This window comes from Ictidomys tridecemlineatus, chromosome 5 (assembly GCF_052094955.1).
Source record: "Ictidomys tridecemlineatus isolate mIctTri1 chromosome 5, mIctTri1.hap1, whole genome shotgun sequence".
Taxonomy (NCBI): Eukaryota; Metazoa; Chordata; class Mammalia; order Rodentia; family Sciuridae; genus Ictidomys; species Ictidomys tridecemlineatus.
The window spans coordinates 159,631,261-159,655,441 of record NC_135481.1 but is presented as its reverse complement, the minus strand read 5'-3'; the positions used below and the strand labels follow the sequence as shown (position 1 = coordinate 159,655,441).

Here is a 24,181-nt window from a genome sequence, read left to right as displayed (position 1 = left end):
CACTGCCCTGCGGGCCAGCTCTGCCTTCTCCCCCGTGTATCTGTGCATCCAGAGCCTTGAAACCCCATTAAAGCTCCTGGATGAGAGATAAAGAACTAAGGAATCAACTCAAGCAATTTTTAAACTACTAACCAGGAAAGAAGCCCAAAGAGAGAGAGAAAGTAAAAAAAAATAAAAATAAAAAAAAATAAAAATAAAAATCTCCACCTCAAAATTAGCCTGCAATCCAAAATTCCCAAACACTTGAAAAAACACACCTAACAAAATGAAAAAAAAAAAAAAAAACAGGACATAGTTTTTTACCAGATGAAATCAATTTTGTGGAGAAGTCTTGAAAAAGACTTTAAAATAGGTTCTGTGTGGCTTTCTCAGAGTGGTAAATGCAAAGACGTAACACCGATTTTAGAAGAAAAATAAATGATGGAAGAAACCCAGGCAAGAATAAAAGCCTGAATGTCAAAAAATAACTCACTGCATTGAAAAAGAGAGCCCCTGAAATAAAATATCCATAAATGGGATAAAAGCTATCCTGAATACATTTGGAGAAATAATTACAGTGGGGAAGATAATAGAGTTTATCAAAAACCTACAGCAAACATTATTCTTAATGGTAAAACTTGGATAGCATTCTCTTATGTCTGGGACAACATAAGAATGCTGCCAATCATCTCTTTTATTCCACACAATGCCACATCCCATAGCTGATCAAATAATTATAAATCTAAGAAAAGATGTAAAAAAAAATTATAAAACTTAGCAAACACATAAAAGCATTCCCGAATTACAGAGTGACACACTACGTTCATGAAGAAGCAAGTAGAACAATATAAAGATGTCAAGTTAATCTCTTCATTCAGTGCGATTTCAATTAAAAGTTTCAGTAGCATTTTTCAGTGGAACTAGGCAAAATTGATATGGAAAAGCAAGAAGCCACGAATAGAGAAAGACAAAGGGGAAGAGCAGAAATAAGGAGGAAGAGAATGAAGATATCGAAGACAAAGAAGATGAGGAAAGATCATGGACATTAGAAAAACAGCAAAGTGGGGACGCTTCATCCTCCAGACGTCAAAACATTTTGAAATTATAATGTGAGAAAATAGGCCTAGAATAGAGAGTGACAAAAAGATCAAAGAAACAGTATAGAAAGAACTCAGGTAAAAGGAAGCTCACTATATGACCAAGAGAGCAATAATAACAAAGATGGAGCAATAGTATTTAATAAATTATGCTATCTATTATATGGAATAAGAAAAGAGTCATCTATCCCACATGCTGAGCATAAATAAATTCCAGGAGAAGTAAAATCCTAAATACCTTATAAACCTTTTAAAATAAACTATAGAAAATATCTTTGTGATCCTGATATATAGAGATGGATTTTTTAAACAAGACACTAAATCACAAAGGAAAAGATTAACAAAACATGGTACGTTAAAATTAAGCCCATAAGTTAGACTCCATGTATGCATCGTATGTCAAAATACACTCTACTGTCATGTATATCTAAAAAAAAGATTTTTTTTAAAAAAAATGAAGCCCTTTGTTCAACAAAAGTAACAGCAAACATAGTTGGAAGACAAGCCACAGACTAGCAGATGTGTGCAAAAAAATTATGAAAAAAAAGGATTGATATATAAAATTTACAAAGAATGACTATAAATCAATGGGGGATGGAGACAAATGCCTCAGTAGAAAATAAAATGGGCAAACCAATTTGCAGTCCCACCAGCAATGTATAAGAGTACCCTTTTCCCCACATCCTCTCCAGCACTTGTTATTGTTTGACTTCATAATGGCTGCCAATCTTACTGGAGTGAGATGGTATCTTAGGGTAGTTTTGATTTGCATTTCTCTGACTGCTAGAGATGGTGAGCATTTTTTCATGTATTTGTTGATTGATTGTATGTCCTCCTCTGAGAAGTGTCTGTTCAGGTCCTTGGCCCATTTGTTGATTGGGTTATTTGTTGTCTTATTGTCTAATTTTTTGAGTTCTTTTTAAACTCTGGATATTAAGGCTCTATCTGAAGTGTGAGGGGTAAAAATTTGTTCCCATGATGTAGGCTCCAGATTTACTTTTCTTATTGTTTCTCTTGCTGTGAAAAAACTTTTTAGTTTAAGTAAGTCCCATTTGTTGATTCTTGCTATTAACTCTTGTGCTATGGGTGTCCTGTTAAGGAATTTGGAGCCCGACCCCACAATATATAGATCGGAGCCAACTTTTTCTTCTATCATACGCAGAGTCTCTGATTTGATATCAAGGTCCTTGATCCATTTTGAGCTAATTTTTGTGCATGGTGAGAGGAGGGGATTCAGTTTCATTTTGTTGCATATGGATTTCCAGTTTTCCCAACACCATTTGTTGAAAATGCTATCCTTCCTCCATTGCATGCTTTTAGCCCCTTTATTGAGTATAAGATAGTTGTAACTTTGTGGATTAGTCTCTGTATCCTCTATTCTGTACCATTGGTCCACCCGCCTGTTTTGGTACCAGTACCATGCTGTTTTTGTTACTATTGCTCTGTAGTATAGTTTGAAATCTGGTATTGCTATACCACCTGATTCACACTTCCTGCTTAGAATTGCTTTTGCTATTCTGGGTCTTTTGTTTCTCCATATGAATTTCATGATTGCTTTATCTATTTCTACAAGAAATGCCCTTGGGATTTTGATTGGCATTGCATTGAACTTGTAGAGAACTTTGGGTAATATCGCCATTTTGATAATGTTAGTTCTGCCTATCCATGAACAGGGTATATTTTTCCATCATCTAAGATCTTCTATTTCTCTCTTTAGGGTTCTGTCGTTTCCATTGTATAAATCTTTCACCTCTTTTGTTAGGTTGATTCCCAAGTATTTTATTTTTTTTGAGGATATTATGAATGAAAGGAAAAGGGATTACCATGCTAGTGAGGGAAAAAAAATGCAAAATGAAACAAGATGTCCTTTCACATCAATTGAATTAGCAAAAAATGGCAACATTTAATGATACCCAATGTTGACAGTTCTGTTCATCTGGACCAGGCTCCCACCTCTCATCTCAGTTGGCCTCACCCATGTGGGCATGGTCAGCTGCTGGGTCCTCTGTATGATCTCTGGGTTGGGGCAGCTTCACCCACGTGTCTGAAAGATGGACGGCTGTGGCTTGGGGGTGACGGGCACTCTGAGCCATGTGTCTTTCATCATCCTACTGGCAGCCCAGACTTATTCACAGGTCAGGTAGGCAGGGCTTCAAGGGAGAGAGAAGCCCTTGTGGCCCAGGCTCTTCGCTTCTGCCACAGTCTTTTATCCAAAACAAGCCACAGGCCACTCCATTTTCAATGTCAGGGAAAAATACATTTCACCTCTTTATGGCAGGAGGAAGAAAATCACACTGTCCAGGGCACAGACCCAGGAGGGTGGCGGATCAGGGCCACTCTGGCAGGGAAACACAGCCACGACCCTGGTCATTTGCTTCCCACTAACCTTCATCAGGAAGCTGATCGAGCCACAGTTATTTTCCTTTACCTCCTACAGCCACTGCCCCTTCTCACAGGCTCAAGTTTACTTCTAGAGGCAAGGAGCTACTGAAAGTTCTTAAGACAATCTAGTGACCAGAGCCAGGCATGGTGGCACACGCTTGTAATGCCCGCAATTCAGGAAGCTGAGGCAGGAGGATTGCAAGCTGGAGGTCAATCTGGGCAACTTAGCATAGACCTTGCCTCAAAATAAAAAATTAAAGAAAGACTATGGATGTAACTCAGTGGCTGGTAGAATGCTTGCCTAGCATGTGTGAGGCCCTAGGTTCAAAAAAAATAAATATAAAGCAAACAAATGAAAACAGGTTTGGAAGAAGCTTTTCCTGACATTTAGGGGAGCAAGCACCTTTGCCTGAGACAATCAGGAAGACAAGACAGAAGGAAGATGTTGGTGAATGCTCAAAGGCCCGGGTGTTGTGAGCAATTATATGAGCCTCTGTTTATTGATTGTTATTAATTAGTGTTACTTAAAAATAGCAATGAGTTGTGTCTTCCTGTATGTTCTTCTGCAGAGTCCGTGACACACATCTTCCCACTTAAAGGGCAGAATTGGGGATACTCAAGTATTATGCAGTCACTTTAATTTGTCCAAGCCAGTTCACAGCATAAGTCCTGCAGTCTTGAGGGAGCTAGCAGAGGGCAGGGAAAGAGCTGTGGGGGTGGTCTAGTGATGAGCATTGGTCTCATACCCGACCCAGACCCTGTTCCATTGTCTGCTTGGGCAAGCACTTCACCCCTCCAAGACCCAGGTTTGACCTCTCTGGAATGGAGCAGCACTATTCACAGCCCTGTGAGACCCGAAGGACTTGAGGCAGAGTGCTAAGCACAGCTTAGGGAAGGACAGACTGCCCAGTGAGGGCGCTCTGCTTCTCTGGCTCTGGCCTCAGTTGCCACCCACATACTCCACAGGACTCCACACACTAGGGGGCTGCCATTGTAGGTCTGCTCCTCAATGATGCTAGCAAAGATGTTGACCATTCCTCTGTGCACATTTCAGGTCCAGGAAAGGAGGAGATCTTGTAAAGGTTGATTTTTTTTTCAAGTTTTTTATGGATTATTTTTTAAAATAAGTGACAAGTGGAATGCATTACAATTTTTATTACACGTACACAGCACAATTTTTCATATCTCTGGTTGAATATAAAGATGTTGACACCAATTTCTATACATGTACTTTGGATAATAATGTAAAGGTTGATTATTAAATAACAAGCAAATTAATTCTCTGTTGAATTAGACATGGGACTGATTTTTAAACTTCTGTTTAAGTATTTATTCAGCATGAGCCAAATAGCTAGCAAGCTGGTCACATTTAATCAGTATCCTTTAAAGTATGTGTGTGTATGTGTGTGTGTGTGTGTGTGTGTGTGTGTGTATGGAGAGAGAGAGAGAGAGAGAGAGAGAGAGAGAGAGAGAGAGAGAGAGAGAGAGAGAGAGAGATGCATGCTGTGGAAGCTTAAAAAGTTGATTTCATAGAAATTGAGAGTAGCATCGAGGTTGCTGGAAGCTGGGAAGGGTAGGAAAGAAGCAGGGACAGAGGGAGGTTTGATGACAAGTACCAAAATGCAGTTACTAGGAAGCCTAAGTTCTAATGTTCTGCAGCACAGAGTGGGACTACAGCTCACAACAATTTATGGTATATTTATAAAGACCTGGAAGAGAGGAGGTCAAAGTTTTCCAGGAAAAGAATAATAAATGTTTAAGAAGCAGGAAATGCTGACTCAATCATTAGATGTTGTATACCATGGTACACTGTATGAAATTATCACCCAGTATCCCCTCTGTATGTACAATTATAATGCCAATTTAAAAGTAAATAGGAAACATCAAAACTATATGTGTGCAGGTATACAAAGTATATACATACTTTATGTACGATATGTATTGGTCATAAGTATATGTTTAAATATATAATATATGGATGAATATATAATGTATATTACATAGGAATACATAAGCATAAATTTACAACCAGATATAAGCCCAAATATGTACTTAAATATGTTCATTTAAAGGGCATATTAATCAAAATAAAGTGTACATATATTTCATTTTATCAGATGCATATGTCTGAGCTTCCATGCTGATTTTTTATCATTTTCTCCAGCTTTTGGAATAAATGGCAGCTATGAAAGACACATCTATAATAGACTGTCCCACCAAGTTACACCAAGTGCTTTCCCCGGAATCTCAGATGTGTTTTACAGAAACCTGAAAGTCAACTAGATGAGAATTTTCCCAGCACCTGATTTTTTACAAGTGACTACAGGGTCTCTGGGTACACAAATATACAGATTTCATTCTTGTTCCCAAGGGAATTTTGAGTCCACCAAATAAGTAACCTTTGTGGAGGAAGAACTAGTTGCTCCTATAGAGAAAGAAAATGTGTTTGTGTGTGTATGTGTTTGGGCGTGTGCATGCATGCACACATGTCTGCAGATTTCACATATTATATGTAATCACAAAATATAAATAATGAATGTGTAAATGTTTATTATATATATATATATATATATATATATATATATAAACAAAGGAGGCTAAGACCCAATGAAGCTGTAACCATTAGCCCCTTTGGACAGGCAGCCTTACATCCCTGTGGACTGAAACACCCCTGGAAATAAGCACGGGCCCACCACCCTAGTGCTTCAAAAAACTCAGAGCCGTTCCAACGAGCACACACCTGTTTTATATTATGTTCCATTTCTAAGGAAACCTATGTGTTATCCGCAGGAAGATACTTCAGATTTTAAAGTAAAGATCAAATGTTAAGGTTAAAAATGTTCTCAGAAACTTCTTTATGATGGAGACAACCCAAGGTCAAGAAGGCCACTGGAGAGAGGGGCAGGATGAGAGGGAACGTTAGGATATACAGACAGAAAATTGGGTGGGCCACAGGCTGGCTCAGCCCCAGCAGAACCCTTAAAAAGAACCCGACTGTCTCCAGCTGGTAGAATTTAAGAAATCTCCACCAAATACTTTGGGCGATTTTTTTTTTCTCAGATTTATTTGATTTTATTCTAGGCTATTGTGAATGGAATTATTTTCCCAATTTCTTTTTCAACAGTTTCATTATTGATACATACAAAAGCTAATGATTTTTGCATGTTGATTTTTTTTTAAAATCCTGCTATTTTGCTGAATTTGTTTATCAGCTTTAGAAATATTCTGGTGGAGTTTTTTGGGTCTTCTCAGTAGAGATAATTTGACAACTCTTCCTTTTTGTATCCCTTTAATTTCCTTCTTTTGCCTGAATGCTCTGGCTAACTTTCAAATACAATATTGAACAGGCATGGTAAGAGTGGACATTCCTATGTATAAAATCAGTAATGAAAATACAGTAAAAAACTAAAACTGCTCTAATTTATTTTTTTAATTTTTTTTTTTTTAGTTATTGATAGAACTTTATTTTTTATGTATTTATATGCGGTGCTGAGAATTGAACCCAGTGAGACTCACACATGCCAGACAAGTGCACTACTGCTAAGCCACAGCCCCAGCCCCTCTAATTTATTTTTAAATTCTTCAAAAGAAGTATCTAATCTGTCTCTTTTTTTTCCCACAGCCACGGAACCCGATGTGCAGGAGAAGTCTCGGCAGCAGCCAACAACAATATTTGTGGGGTTGGTGTAGCCTACAACTCCAAGGTTGCAGGTAAGATGGCTCTCTCAAAGGGTGAGCACCTTGCTGGCCAGCCAGCCTCAGAAAAGAGTACTGTCTGGTCTCTAGCCTGGCAAGACCCAGCAAAAAGATACCACTGGAGAGAGAGCTAGGAGTCATAAATTGAGCAAGAGTGAAAAACAAATTATTTTTTTTATTTTAACATCACAACAGTATTAATAGGCTTTAAATTTTTCAACTGAAGCATAAGATAAATACAGACAAATGAGCAGATCATAAATACAGAGTTTGGTGAATTTTCAGAATTGCAACACACATATAACCAACAAAAAATAAAACATGACCAAATCCCAGAACCCTTCTCTTACCCCTACCCCAGTTATTACCCATACATCCCAAAATAACCACAGTCTTGTGTTCTAACAGCAGAAATTGGTCATTTCCGGTTTTTGAATGTTACGTAAATGAACGTGTACAGTTGCTACTCTTTTGTCAATGTCAATCACATTTTAATAAGATTCAAATATAGACCTGTACACTATAAGGAGGTGCGTACAAATTTTTCGTAAAGATACTCAGAGCCCTTCCAAATGTTTTACGCAGTGGTTCTCATCTTTAAGGCGATAGAGTCTGCCTAAAACTTTGTGTGAAGTTCTTTTGGGCTGGGCATTTAATAATTTCTTCTTTCCAGGAGTTTTAGAAATAGGAGTGGGCTTAGCAAGGCCCTAAGCAACTTCATGAGACCCTGTCTCAAAATTTAAAAAGTAAAAGGGCTACGGATATAACTCAGTGGTTAAGCACCCCTGGGTTCAATCTCCACTACCAAAAAAAGAAAAAAGAAAAAGAAAAAGAAAAGAAATAGGAGTGGTGATACCAGCACCCCTAACCCACACCCAAAAAAATACTGGTGGGGAGAGGGGCAAGAGAGAGAGATTCATGAGCAACAAAAACAGAGTAGCTCTTTGCTTAGTCCATGTTTTGCATCAAATTGGTTCTTAATTTATTCAGGCTGAGTCACCCAACCTTGTTTTTCTTTCTTGTGTGTGTATGTGCTGTTGTTTTTTTAACTGTCTTGATATATTTTTTTTTCCTAGCAATTTAATGGAACCATAAACCTACGTTGTGCTGACACTTGCATTTCCAGGGCCCTAAATAAAGCAAATGTAACCTACACAAGCCCACTATTAATGGCTTTCAACACTGTTTGCTGAGAGTCTTGCCTGAGCCGGGTGCAGAATTTTACAAAAGAATACATTTAGAGGTTTTCTGAAATGTAAATAGAGAAAGCTTTACCCATTGGGTTTTAGCTCTTTTTATTTTCTGTGCATCAAAAATGCAGCAATTAATATGTCAGGAGCCATTATGAGCTCAGGGGAAAAGTTATCTCTTGGTTAATATTTTATGAACGAGGCTCACACCTGGGGTGGCATTGGAGTCTCAGTCAGTTCTCTATTCTCTGGACAGAACTATAGGAAATGGAAAAATTCAAACCTGAGTTTCTTATTCACTCTGATTATCTTCAAAATAGTTTTTGAAGACTCCACATACCCAAGGTGATTGGCTTCTGTGAATAAAGGGATTTATCAAATAACAGCGTTAGGGATCATTTGTGGCTTTCTGAATCTACTTGGAGGTCTCTTTCCTGATCTCTTTTTCTTTTTCTTTTGTCTTATTTGCACTCTGAAAACATCTGAGCTGCTCATCAAAATGTACCTCATTCTCCTGCTCTCTTTGTTTGGATTCTCTGAAAACAAAACCCAACACAAGGATTCAGGTGCAAGCAGTTTGTTTGGGAGGTGATCTCAGGAAGCCAGAGTACAGAAGGGAGGAAGGGAAGAAGCCAACTCAGAGTGGGTTGATGAGCTTGTCAGTCTTCAGGACAACAGGGACTCAGTTCTGAAGGTGACCCTCTGAGGGACTGTGGCAAACACCCCTCAGAACTGTCCCCACCCCATACAAGGTGAGGAGGCTGGGGCTTGATTCACCATCTCCCATGGTCCATTGACTGGGGATGGTGCATGGGCCAGGAACCCCTTCACCTGTTCACGTCCATCTTAATAGGAGTGAATGGAACTTGCTAGGCCTAGGATGCCTCCAGGCAGAAAGACCCTGGACCCTAATGGCCAGAGGAGCCTCTGCCTCCTCTACTGAGTGCAGTCTGTTCTTCAGAGACAGAACTTGAGATTCTGTGAAACCCTGGGATAGCTCAGGCCTCACAACAACACTTTGAGGTTCCAGAAAGCAAGAACAGAGGCAGTAGAAAGTGTGCCCAGCCACACAAGGATTTTTAAGCAAAGGCGCCTCCTTCTTCCTTTTTCCACCCCCTTCACCCCAGCTTTGCTCCTCCATAGCCACTCACACTGGTTCTAAAGGTGCAAGGGCTGGGCATGTCCTCATCCCATCCTGTGCTCTGTTTTAGGGCATCCAGCATCAACTCCCTCCCAGGAGAATCAAGATGGATTCTAGTTGAGAAAGTACTAGAGATTTACTCAAATATTGCAAACAAAGCCAGAGTTTCAGCCTCCTCTCACTTACAAATCTAGGGGAATACTTTACTCATTCCGGCCAACAGTTCAAAAAAGTTAGCTGGTTTTTCATGATTTACTAAAAATGAGCAAAACTCTTTCAGAGACGCTTTCCTTTCCGGAGCTGAGCTGGGGAGGGCTGAAGTGCCACCTGGTGGCCACTTAAGATCATTGCTAGTCTCTGGCCGTCTCCCATATCTTCAGTCAGGGAGGCACTTGCTGCAATGTGGAAGCGCTTCTCAGGTTTCTGTTTAACCTGTCTTCACAAACAGAGTGGAAAGCTAAACTGCTGTTGAATCTTAGTCCAGAAATAAAAAGAGGAATGGGAATTCGTTGTAAAAATGAGTCCTGAGAGGGGAGAAAAGGGAAAAGAACATTGAACAACTCTTCTTGTTGCCTGCTTTGCCATCTTTCCAAGGGGTTTCCTGTCTTTTTCTTGTTGATTTTCAGGCATTCTTGTTATGTGGTTGATATCAGCCCTGGATTCACTTTAGTTGGTGCCAATACCTTTTCCCGAATTTCCACAGTGGAGTCTCCTTTTGTATGGGTGCCAACTGGGCTCCAGTTTTATTTTTCTCCAAATGGTGACCCAGTGTTTCCACCATGATCCATGCACCAATCCGTCCTGTCCCTGTGATTTGTGGTACTACCTCCATTTTCTGTTAAGTTTCCATGTACACATGGGTCAATCTTTGGGTAAATACAATTTAGATAAAACCTTCTAGCAAATAGAAATTAGAGAATATAGCCATTAGTCCCCTCCTGGACTTTTGCATATGTCTTTTCCTCTGCCCAGAATGCCTCCCCCTGTGTTTTACCTGGCCACCTCCTCTGCCTCCTTCAGCTCTCAGGACCCTCACTGCTGCTTCCAACCTCACTTCTGGCCAGTTTCTTCATCTACACTTGGTAAAAAGCACTTTGAAATGTTCCTTTCTCAGAGTTCACTACTGTTATATATTGTATATTGTTATGCATTATGTTAATCAGGGTTTTCTAGAGAGACAGAACCAATAATAGATGATAGATAGATATAGGTGGATGGATGAATAGATAGATAGATAGATAGATAGATAGATAGATAGATAGATAGATAGATAAATAGATACAGGTGGATGGATAGATAGATAGATAGATGGATAGATAAAAGGGAATTTGTATGGAAGAATTGGCTCGCATGCTTTTGGAGGTTGAGCAGTCTTAATGGCAGGTCATGGGTAAGTTAGAGATCTTGGAATACTGCTAGCATGGTTTATTCCAAGTCCAAAGACCTGACACCCCAGGGCTATTGGTATAAGTCCTGGAATCCAAAAACCAAAGAGCCTAGAATTCTAATGTCCATGGACAGGAGAAGAAGAATGTCTCCAAGTTCCAGGAGAGAGAAAATTCAGGTTGCCTTTCCTCTGTTTTTGCTGCATCTGGTTCCCCAAGGGGTTAGATGGCACCAGCCCACATTGAAGACAGATCTTCCCCACTTAACCCACTCAGATTCACATGCAAATCTCCTCTGGAAACACCCTCACAACACACCCAAATGTTTCATTGATTCTCTAGGTATTCTTTCATCCAGTTGAACTGACATTCCATGCATAGTAATGGAATTAATATCTTCTCCACCAGCCGACAATGGCCTCCACAAAGGCAGGGCATGTCTGTTTGCTCTCACCTCGGCACCTAGATCAGGGTCTGGTTCACAGTAAATGCTCAAACCCCTGTTTGCTGAACAAGGGAAAGCAAGGAAGAGAGAAGACAGGAAAAGAAAGAAGGGCCCATGGGTAAGTCAACGGAAAGGAGTCATTGAATGAAAGAGTTGAGAGATTAAGGATCTAAGGACCCAACGCCCACAGAATCTCAACCCAGGAAGAAAAAAACATCTCCTCCTACCAGCACCTTTTCCCTGTTGCTACTTTATTCCAATCAGATCAGGTCCAAGGAGACTAGCACCTTCTTCTTCCTCCCTCCTTTCTCTCCCTCTCAAGAGCATCATGAGAATGTCCTAGGGGACAACACTACCAACCACACAAGTAGGAGCTGTCCAGGGTCCAGCAGTGAAGTCAGAATGGTGACCTCTTTATGCAGTACCCTAGGACACTCCGGGGTAGCAGAGGACCGAGACCGTCCACCAACCTCATATGTCATTCAGGTGTTGAAAATAAAGTGGAAGGGGAAGGGGCTCACCTTTCTCACTGACCCCTCAGAATCTCAAAAGCTTGGGACCTGAAACCACTAAAGATCCTTTAGTTCAAACATCCACTGATGCTTGCCTAACAACAATTACAGTGGTACTACTACCAAGGACAATGACGATTAACATCTGTTCACTTTTACTGTATGTCAGGCACAATGAAAACCCTTTGCTAATTTAACACTTTATTATAATTCTATCACACATTATTGTATGTCCTATAAAACATATATATTATGTGTTATTACCCCTCTTTTATTACTGACAGCAAAATTGAAATATGGAGGCTACATACCAGAAAGTTGTGGGATAATTTTGCACCCAGTACCCATGTTTGGAAAAACTCTCCCCACTCTCCTGATGTAGCTGTATCAGTCTGAAACTGCACACCTCTAGTGATAGAAAACTGACTCCTTCTGATAAATCTGTCCTGCCTTTGGGCATGTGTGACTTGGAAATACCTTCCCTAAAATGGACTCTCTTGATGGACATGGTGGTACATCCTATAATCCCAGGTACTTGGGAGGTTGAAGCAGGAGGATCACAAGATTGAGGCCAGCCTTCGCAATTTAGTGAGACCCCATCTCAAAATTAAAAAGGCTGAGGGTAGAGCCTTTACCTTGGGTTACCTGAGGTAAACCCAGGTAGAGCATCCCTGGGTTTGATCCCCAGTATCACACACACACACACAAAAAAAACCAGGGTTCTTTTGGGTTTTGGTGTCTTATCATAGACACAGTTGTTACCACCTCTTCTAGATACTGCACAGGCAGGGATGAAAGAATTCCAACCAGTTTGTATCCTGAAGAGTAGCTTCTCCATAATATGTTGATCTGAACATCCAGGAATATACCAAGAATCTTAGAAGTCTGGAAGTTTTAATAATTTCAAAACAATTTTATGAAAATTTACTTGCATTTTTTACCCACTTCTTTTTTTGAGAGAGAGAGAGAGAGAGAATTTTTTTAATATTTATTTTTTAGTTCTTGGCGGACAGAACATCTTTGTTGGTATGTGGTGCTGAGGATCGAACCCGGGCCGCACGCATGCCAGGCGAGCCCGCTACCACTTGAGCCACATCCCCAGCCCAACTTCTTTAATTTTATACATTAAGAAAAAGATTAATTTTAATATTTTAGCTTGAAAATGCATTTATTCAAGTAACACTCTAAGAAAATAAACTAATTCTTTTCTTCTTTTTTATTTTTAACTTTTGAACCCATGTTTGGCCTCTTCAATCAAAGTGATTGAGGGGAAAAATTAAATTTAAAAATGTGTCATTCAGAATTCACTAAGCCAAATCAGGGTACAACAAATATAAATAATGAACTTTCCAAATAACGTTGCTTTTGCCCATTTGTCAAATTTATACTTCTGAAAGCTCAAGATGGCACAAAGTTTTGGAGAGATGCTTCCTCCAGTCTTCTGCCCATTTATTTAGTCCACAATTAACATGGGGGCTTCCTGTTCTTGGTGATGGAATACACAGTGAACCTGCAGACCAGGCACCTGCCCCATACCAGCTCACAGACTAGGTGACATGGATAGTGAGTAAATATGCAAGATGGTACCAGATAATGATTTTCCCAATGAACAGAATAAAGCAACATGACAGAGAGTAACTGGGTCTGAAGGAGCAGCAAGCACTTGAGAGTGGGACTCTACAGCTAGTTCAACACCATCCTGGGCTTTGGCAGAGACTCTCAGGACAGCCCTAGCCCTGGTTAAGAGCACTTAACTGCCTTCCAGAGCTTAAAAACTCTGGTCTTAAGCTTTCAATCGTTGTTCTCATGATATGAGAAAAATGAGATCGTTTTCAATCAATGTTTTAACCCAAAGAAATGATAAATATTTGATGAGGTCGATAGGCTTACCCTGATTTGATCATTCCACAATGCAGACATGGACCTCATAAATCTGTTCAACTTTTATGGGCCAATTATAAATTTTTTAAATAATTTTTTAAAAGTTTGAAAACCACTCAAACAATCTCTGTCAAAATACCCCAAAAAAATTCTCTAACAGCAATAGATTGCTTTCATGTTATTATTATTATTGTTGATTATTATTGGCCAGTGAATCTCTGGACACTTCAGTGAGTTCACACATCTTTTTATCTTAGTATTTAAACAACCCAATAAAAGTCACCACGAGCACAATGATAAGTGAGTTTTCAGATCCTAAAACCTGAATGAGCATGCACTGCTCCTTAGCCTCCAGGGCTAATATTCATGAGCACAAAAGGTGGCAATTGTCAGCTCTGAGGTTTGTGGGCAGTGTAGCATGCACTGGTGTTGGGTACAAATGCACCCTTTATAGCAGAAGCAGAGTAGATTCAACTCGAATCCACTGGACCACCCAGCCCTCAGGGCACCAGGGCCAGCCATATGTACAAGCTGAGCAGGAAGGCAGGTAAGGCCTCTAAATTAATGGAAAAGGGACAAAAAGAGCCACCTCTGGCCATTAAGGTACTGTACAGGCCTTCCTGGGGGTTGGGATGGGACAGAATTGCCGAATGTACACTCTGTGTCTATCTCCCCCCAACAAGCCACATCCACCAGTAGAGCATTTTCCAGCCATGGAGACACTGAATCTCATAATTCCTTTGACATCTCTCTCTCTCTTTCTCTTCCTCTCCATCCTTCACCCCGTAGAGCAACCAGGGCAGAGAAGATGCCCTCCCTAAAAATCCTCAGGTCACCCTGAGTCTCTATCCTAGCTGCTAATGGTGCAATCGGTTGCAAAATTAATACCGTATCTCATTCAATTAATGCATGGCTCATTCCTCCTGAGCTTAACTCAATTAGAAGAAATGTCAGGCACCTGGCCCCAGAATATGAATGAGCCTGTCTCCCAGTCCAACCTCTGCTTCCTTTAATGCTAAAGCAGTCAGCAAATTAATATGCATCAGCTCCTATATTTTTGTGCAGCGTGAAGGGGGTGATGAGAGGCCAAAGGACAAGAGCTGCAAAGAGGAGGCGTGTGCAAGGTGCAGTTGGATGCACCATGCTGACTCTGACAAAATCCAGGGCTGTCATTGGTTAGCTGGTCAGACAATTGAGCCAACTTTGGCCAGGGTTGAATTTTTCTCACTTTTTCATGGAGCTGAGCTGGTCAGTCCTGGGTATTTTGGTCACTGGACAAGTTCAAGAGCATGTGCGCATTCTCCTTCCAAGCAAATGAATACTGCCCTTTCTGTTTACTCCCCCAGCACTCTCCACGGAGTGAGTACAACTTTGTGTAAAAGTTGTACTAGTCAGTTTATTCTGTGGCCCATTGGCCATCTTTGTTGCATTAATTTTTTTTCAATAAATGAAATAGAGATGGATCCTAAGCAAAAATGTAGAGTTTTAAACCTCCTATCTCCTTATAAGATGAACTGTAAAACTTAATTTCCAAAAAGTTTCAAATCAAAGACTAGGTTTATTCTAGATAAGCTTCCTCCAAGTAAAAGGATGTTAACACCTATGGGATGTATGTTGTCAAAAATATTGACCTGACTTATTATGGGTTAATGGTAGAGGATGAACAATCTGGACCTGTTATTATTTGTTCTTTCTGAGCCTGTTATTTCTACAGGGGAGAAAATAAAGTACATAAAGTAATAACACCATTTATTCACCAAATGTTTGTCAAGGTTAAGATAAAATACCAAGCATCATGCTGATCCCCAGGGACATAGAAGTGAAGAAAATAAATGCATTCCCTGTACTCAAGGACCTTGCTGTCTGATGGCATATGAAACATTCAAATAAGCAATTGTGGTGGGAGTCGGGGGTTAAAGTACACTGAGGGAAATTGCAATCCAAGAACAAGGGGTACACCCTCACTGAGAAGGAAAGAGAGACCCTCGGTCTCAGTCTTTAAAAGTAGTAAGCCCTTAAGAAAGAAAGCTATTTTATGTTAACTTCTCATGCTCTGGAAGAAATTGGATGGCCCTTATTTAAATTGATTTGCATACTATACTAGAGGGTGATGTTAGAAAAAGTATGTCCTTGAGTAATAATATCAGGAACCAGATTTTGGTTATGCTTAGCCTAGCTTCGTCATTCCATAATCCTTGTATTAGTCCATTTTCTGTTGCTGTCATAAAATACCTGAGACTGGATAGTGCACAAAGAAAAGAAGTTTATTTAGCTTACAATCTTGAAGGGTTAAAGGACAAAATCAGGCAGCCCCTTTAATTCAGCCTCTGGTGATAATGGCATCATGCAGGAGTGTATGCAAGGGTGACCAATAGAAAACCAAGAGTAACAACTTACTCTTATGGGAATCTGCTGGTATGCTATAAGAATTGCATTAATCCCTTCAAAGAGCAGCACCCTCCATGATCTGATCATCTTCCCCTAGGCCCCACCTCTTAAAGGTCCCCCCCCACCTCTCACATTGCCACACTGGGCAGCGAGCTTTCAGCATGTGAACCTGTGGGGAACAAATCACAGCTACCCCCATGAGTAGAAAGACTTAAGTCAGCTTCACAGACCTCAAGGCTCTTGCCACAGAATAGTGGATCAAGTGACATGTCCCCAGGCGACAAAGCCCTGTAGAGAGCAATATGGCTCCAATCAGCAACATTTTGAGGGTAGTGATGGACAATCAGAAGGCCCATTCCCTTAATGCTGGTGAGTTAACCCTGGGAGAGATCTCTTGTAGATGGCCAGGGAATCATGTGAGCCATGGGTGCAGCTGAAGTAAAAGTGGCCCTCACCCCTTCTGCCTGTGTCCCTGTCACAGCTCATGTTTGCCCCACACAATACTGGACTGCAGACCCTGCTCCTTTTCAACTTCCCAGCAAGAAGTCACTCCTAAATCCTAACACACTATGGAGATTCCTAAAAAAAAAAAAAAAAAAAAAAAAAAACTAGGAATGGAATCACCATTTGACCCAGTTATCCCACTCCTCAGTATATAGCCAAAGGATTTAAAACCAGCATCCTATAGTGATGCAGACACTTCAATGTTTATAGAAGATCAATTCACAATAGCTAAGCTATGGAACCAACCTAGGTGCCCATCAATAGATGAGAGGATAAAGAAACTGTGGTGTATGGAATGTTACTCAGTAACAATGGAATGCTACTCAGCCAATAAATGGATGGAACTGGAGACTATCATGCTAAGTGAAATAAGCCAATAGCAAAATAAAAAATAAAAAAACCAAAGGCCAGATGTTCCTCTGATATGTGGATGCTAACACACAAAAAGTGGGGGTGTAGAGAAGAATGAAGTTCAATGGATTAGACAAAGGGGAATAAAGGGAAGGGATAGGAATAGGAAAGGCCGTGGAATGAATCTGACATGACTTTTCCATGTTCATATGTGAATGTACCCCAGTGAATCTCAACACAGTGAAAATCCACAAGACTGGGATCCTAATTAGAATAAGATATACTCCATGTTGGTATAAATATGTCAAAATAAACTCTACTGTCATGTGTAACTAACGAGAACAAATCAATTTAAAAAAAAAAAAAGAAGAAGTCACTCTTATAAGGTTAACAGTTACTTTACCAAATGCCATGGAGAAGAGAAGGTTAGACCATATACCCCATTAACAGCCCAGCTTAAAATCACCCACTCAACATTTCTGTCCTTCCCAGTGTCCCTTCTCAGTGACAGGAAAACTGGGAATTTCTCTTTCCTAATCCCATCCTGGTATTGTCTCTGACCCTCCCTCTGCCCCTCGCCCTCTGTCATGCACAGTAGTTTTATATCTTTTCTGAATCTTGGCCCCAGTCAACACCTAGTCCCTGAACGCTGAGCTCCACTTGGAAACAGCTCATTAAGGAATCTCTTCAATGAATATGGTCTCTGCCTATTAGGGATTCCAGCAAATTTTTGCTAGGGGAATACAATTTTCTTCAAGTAATAAATAAGAAAAGGTATGAGCAAGATCTAAAATAGAAATATGGGACCAGCTGTGCCTCCTTGTTGATCCTTGGACTCCATAGCGTTCCCCAATTTACCAAGGGTCATCAACTTTTCCAGCCATACTCAGAACCCCAGCTTTTCTCCATCCCATATCCCCTGAGAACTAGCCTACCAAAGCCCAAAGTTCTCTCTGCCCCCACCTGTCCACAGGTATACGGATGTTGGACCAGCCATTTATGACGGACATCATCGAGGCCTCCTCCATCAGCCACATGCCACAGCTGATTGACATCTACAGCGCCAGCTGGGGCCCCACAGACAATGGGAAGACGGTGGATGGACCCCGAGAACTCACGCTGCAGGCCATGGCGGATGGTGTGAACAAGGTAACGAGGAGGCCCCAGGCCACTCAAAAGGGAGGGTGTGATGGGTGAGGGAGCGGTGGCAAGACAGTGGATGAGGAGGCAGGGCAGGGGGCAGAGATGGGCTGTTTCCCTGTGTGTTGGGGCAGGCCCTGTGAGAAATGGACACCAAAATAGGTTTGGTGATACAGGAGATTTTCTGGAGGGGACGCTGTGAAGAACACAGCAAGAGAGGAGTGTGGGAAGCTGGAAGGCCTCACACTGTGGTGTGACCTGATCCCTGTGAAAGAGAAAGAGAACAGGAGAGGAAGTATCTCAGACTGCAGCGCTGCACTAAGGAGGTTTCTACTGGGCCAACAGGTGGTCCTCATACCAAAGTCACCCATCTCAATCAGGAAGGGGCCTGCAATAGCACCCCACCACACTCAGTGGTTGGTGGACACAACCCACCAGAAGTAATGTCTCAGCTCATACTAGGTGGTAGATCCAGGAGCAGCAGACTCCATGATGCACCCATAGCAGCAAGTCCAAGCAGTGAATTTTATAGCCATGGATACCTGATATTAGCCCAGGAGTGGACAGTGCAAAGAAGGGACAAAGACAGAGCCCCAGAAGGAGGCCAGCCATGACATGTGGGGCAACAACTGCATATTAAGGGACAGGAGACTCCTTCTCTGAGACCTCAGGACAGGAGTCACCCCAGGCAGGACACTAGTCCAGGATCCAGGACAGAAAACGTGCCCAGTTCTCCTGGGGTCAAGTGCCCACTCCATCACTCAGTATTGGAGCATCTATCAACAACTGACCTAACCTGTGACTGAGCCTGTTTTCTTACCTATAAAATGGTCATAATGTGGAGACCCTCGTGGGATCTGGATGGGGATCCCTGTGAGGTGTAAATGAGATAAATATGCAAGTGCATGGTGCTGGGAAATGGCCAGAAAATGCTAAGTGTTTGTCCCGATCACTTAGCCAACCACCCCAAAGTTTCATGGTATAAACACCACAGTTGTAGGCTTGTGGATTCAATGAGTCAGTTATTGGGGATTTCCTGTCTCTGCTCTATAATCCCTGAGGTCTAAGGTGCCACAAGGCTTTGACCTGAGCATTGGTCACTAAACTCCATGTCCTTGCAAGATGTTTTGATGCACAAAGCTTAGAGCACAGCCTCTGGTCCACTTGAGAGTGTGAGAAATGCAATGTCAGCCCCTCCCCACCCCCTATACACCCAACTCTGCATCTGAACATTGGTATTAAAGTTTGGAGCTATTGCTCTAAGTGACCTTTGGGATCCATATCCTGTAACCCTAAGAGACTGAGATAGGGCTTTTGTAAATCCACAAGGGGGCAGTAGAGGCAACACATTCTTCTGGCAGTAATGTCACGGTATTTCCTCATCAAAGAGATGTGTTAGATGGATGGTTTAGGGTCTAAACCATATGCTCTGGTTATCTCTGTGCAAACAGGAACAGGAGACCAGGTAAGTCCACTAAAGGGATTTCTTGAAAGATGCTCAAGGAGGGATGAGGGCAGCGGGATGATATGGGCAGGTCCTCAAACTACCTGGGATCAGATGGACCTTCTGGATCTAAAGTGGCTCAGGATGCCAGGCACAGGGCTGTGTGGAGATCCACAACTCTGCTGTCACGGAGCTGGGCCACTCTCACCCCACCTGTTTTCCTGTGGCTATGTGCCTCCCATTCTCCAATCAGGTGACAGTTCCACCTAGACATGGCTCCTCAGCAACCATGCCCATTACAACCCATCAGCCTCAACTCTAGTCCTTGCCCCCAATGCTTTCAGGGAAATTTTGGCCCTAAATTAGGGGACACATCCACCTCCCCCGAGACTAGGCTCAAAACTAAGAAATATGATTCTGTTGGAAAGCCGCAGAACTTGAAGTCACTGGACAGTCAGAAACCCCCTTTTTCTTTTCTACTCTGGATATTATCTGTGATGGTGGTCATCTGTTCTCAGGTGGTCTTTGCAGCCCTCTGATGGAGAAACTTCTGCTGTGCTATTGAATTATTCCAAAGGTCTGAACAGAGATGTAAGACCATATGTTCCCCTTCAGTTACGGGGTTGAATTGTGTACCCCCACATTTACACACTGAAGTCTTAACCCCCAGCACCTTGGAATATGACCTTCTTTGGAAACAGATGTAATTAGTAAGATGAGGTCATACTGGAGTATGATCCACTATGATTGGTACCCTTAACCAACATATTGGTATCTTAATCCAGTTTATTATCATTATAATGATATTATTGGAAGTAAGAATATTATTAGTATCCTTATTTTTTTAAAGAAAAAGATGAAATTTGGGCACAAATGTATACTTAGGGAGAATGCCATGTACAGATAAAGGCAGAGCCTGGGTGGTGCATCTACAAACCAAGAAATGCCAAAGATTGCCCCAAAGCACCAGAGGCCAAGGGAGGGGCAGGGAATAGATTATTTTTTTTTGCAGCCCTCAGAGGGAACCAACCATGCTGACACTTTAATGTTGGACTTTCAACTTCCAGAACCAATAGGCAATTAATTCCTGCTGTCTCTGTGACCCAAGTTGTTGTACTTTACTACAGCAGCCCTAGAAGGCTAAAGAAAACTAATACACACTTCTTTCAAATGGACCGTCAAGAAAGAAATGTGGCCAAATTCTAGCAGTGTGGAAATGATCTGGTCACCCTTCAAGGTCACCTTGATATCACCTGGATTCCTCTTCTCTAACCAAGAGGGTTGACAGTTGATCCAATGACAGCTTTTTTCTTTCTCCTTTGGGACCTCATGAGGGCACCTTCCTCCATTCTCTAACATAATTACCTCAAAGGAATAAGTATGCCAAAAAAAATTCATGAGGCAATCCTAGGAGAGAGACATATTCCTGAGTTATAACTAATAATGCAGATGGTACCCAGTTTCTGAGTTCCAGCAATGCACCGTCCTGGAATTGGCTCCTGCTGACCTCACACTGGTAGCTTGGAATTACACCTGGAAATCTGCAAGCCCCACAGCTAAAGATCCTTTATGTCCCTATAAGAGACCTCTGGTTGTTAACCACACCCGCAGCTTCCCTTGAATTATAGCATTGGCTTGGTTATGTATTCTTCCAACAAGCAAAGGCCATCCTTGCTTTCATGAGAATAGAAATTCCCTTTGGAAAGGGGAAAACTTGAAGGAAAAACACCTAAGACCCTGTAAGACTTGTGTTTTCCCAAAATCGCAAGTTTTCCAACCAGAGTCATTAGTTACCCCAAGACTGTGGAGAACAACTTTTCTAAATAAGTCAAGACCTCACTTCTTAGGAGATTCAATACCCAGGCTTTCAATACAAGAGTCCCAGAAACTCGGTTAGGAATGGGAATGAGTCCTTGAAAATCCAATAGACATGAATTTTCACTGAAAGGCATTTTGTCACCCCAAACCTTCAGAGAGTTAGGCAAACAGGTGACGTGTGCCCTCTGTTCACATTAATAATGCAGATGGTACCCCGTGCAGAGCATCCCTGGGTGACTGCTGTCATTTTCCACTAGCTTCCAAACTTCCCCATCCCATCTCAGTGCTGAGCACTTCTCTCTCCTCCATCTGTAGCCTCCCTAGCTGCAACTAAAAAGGCCTTTTCAAGTGGGATTGTTCTGCAAAACATGTCAAATGCGCCAAAACTTAAGAGAAAAAAATTGTTACGGCTTATCTTCAGATGACAGCATGTAAATATTTTAGAAAAGAAAGTGAATATGATGAAAAATACATGATTTCTCATTTGACTTTTCCCCAGACTATGGGAATGAATCTTTCCTTGCTTCAAGGTGACATTTTTGGGACAGTATTGTGGAATTTTGTGAGTGACAGTATCAGACACTAGCAAAGATTTCCTCCTGATTATTTTAGTTGCTTCATCTATTCTAAAAGAAAGATCCACCTCTCAAAAGTGATACCCACCCAAACGTGAAGTCTGATAATTACCTATCACACAGTTGTCATTCTTAGGTTTGTTTTTTAATCTTGGCATCCTGCACATATTTTCTGTTTGATCAACAGAATAACAATAAAAAGGAAAAGGAGCCAGGTATGGTGGCCCACACCTGTAATCCCAGCAGGTCAGGAGACTGAGGCAGGAGGATTGTTGAGTTCAAAGCCAGCCTCAGCAAAAGTGAGGCACTAAGCAACTCAGTGAGACCCTGTCTCTAAGTAAAATACAATTAATAGGGCTGAGGATGTGGCTCAGTGGCCAAGTGCCCCTGAGTTCAATCCCCAGTACCAACCCCCCAAATTAAAGGGAAAGAGGGAAACAAAAGAGGAGGATGAGACCTTTACCAGACACACATTTTGCCACAAGCCCCATCATGCCCAATTGTCTGACACCCACTTCACACATAAACATCATCTACCTGGCTCTTTGGAGATCTGAATTTCCATCTTCTAAGTTTGCTCAATAAATACTTGAGGGAGGCAGCAAAGAACAGGCAAGAAGTAAGGAAAGAAGGAAACCATTTCCCCTTTGTTTCATTCTTTGTCTCTCTGTGTAGTCTTCATGTTGGTTTTAGAGTGAAAGCATTTTTCACATTATACACGGGAAGTGGGTGACAGAGACCTCTGAATTATGAGATAGTGCAATAACTCACTTCTGTCTTAGTTTGGGATCTCCCAGCAGCAGACCCTGAGACAATATTTGAGTTCAAGCCAATTATTTGGAAGGTAAAGGGAATATCAGAAGTAAGTGGGGAGGTATGATAAGAAACAGAAGGGATCAATTCAAACTGTATAATCCCACCAGCCACAACCATGGGCCATTGGGAAATCATGTAGAGCACACAATGAAGTTATCCCACCCTATGGCAAAGGTGCTGGGATAAAAACTGGATAAGGTTTGTCGGCAAGGAGTGGAAATGCCTCCGGATTTGCAACCAGAGGCCAGGTATATGGAGCAGGCTTTAGCCTCTTGGGAGAAAGCCCTAAGACTGAGAGATGCATATGCTGACATTAGGAAATTCCCAGGCCACCAGAGGTTCTCATGTCCACAGGATATGCGCTGAGACCCGCTGCCATCTGCTCAACACCAGAGTGTATTGAGCAAAACCTAATCTGAGACACAGGGTAGTGACTCTCCAGAAATATAAAGCACATGTCAGACGACGTGTTTTATCATTCAGGATAAGGAAGCGGATACAGACCTTGTAAAGAGACTGATGGAGTGACACAGAGAAGCCATTATGGGACCTAGCATCTTATTCTGCAGCAACTGATTTCGCTCTGACAAAAATGAGGGAATTCAGATAACACGAGGGAGGCTGGAAGGTGAAAATTGACTCTTCTTCCCACCTCTGGAGGAGATGCACTCACCCAGGGCACATCTTTGGCTGGCTTCAGTGGCTGCACTCCAACCCCTTATTAATCACTTTTTGGGGTCACGATTAGAGAGAATATCTTAGGAATATTTAAAGACAAGGCTACAGGAAATTCTCTGAGGGGCAGGTGAACAGAACATTGACTGTTTAGTCCCTGGGGGATGGCAGAGAGGTCAAGCACAGATCCAAGGTCTTTGGGTTGGAATGTGTGGTAGGGGCCACTTTCAAATGAGTGCCACCGTCCAGGAAGGAGGTGCGGAGGGCTTCCTGGGGTGACAGTGATTAATCAGGCAAGGGCCTGGCCGCCTGCTGAAATTTAATCAGAGCGTGGGTCGGACACTGTGGCAGTGGGTGCTGGGGCCTCTGTCAGGCGATAAATGCCTCCTGCCAAGGAGCTCTAGGGAATTCTCCATGAGCCCTGATTTATGCTCTGCAGCCAGATGAAGGTTCACAGCTGAGCAGGGAGTGCCATAGCACAGAACCTGCAGCTCAGCCTCTGAAGTGCTGTGCCATTCCAATTCTCCCTTTCACTTCTGAGATAAAGAAAAGGCTGATGGGTTTCAGGGGATCTTTCCTGTGACATGGAAAACTGTCCAGGTTGGACTCCCTGCAGTACGCAGCCTTTTCAAATCAGCTTCTTTCACTTGCACTTGGTGATATACATCTACGTTTCCTCTGTGTCTTTCCGTGGTCTGAGAGATCATTTCTTTGTAGCACTGAGTAATATCCCAGTGTCTGCATGCACCACCGTTCATTTGT

The 24,181-nt window shown here is 41.9% G+C and overlaps 1 protein-coding gene across 1 annotated transcript in view; it reads left to right on the top strand.

The window, feature by feature from the left end:
- Window positions 1-24,181, top strand: part of Pcsk2 (proprotein convertase subtilisin/kexin type 2) — a 255,395-nt gene that overhangs the window by 203,947 nt on the left and 27,267 nt on the right. Inside the window, exons 7-8 of the mRNA XM_013356426.4 lie at window positions 7,081-7,169; window positions 17,925-18,100. Coding sequence (XP_013211880.3) covers window positions 7,081-7,169; window positions 17,925-18,100 — 265 coding nt within the window. The remainder of the gene's footprint in view (window positions 1-7,080; window positions 7,170-17,924; window positions 18,101-24,181) is intronic.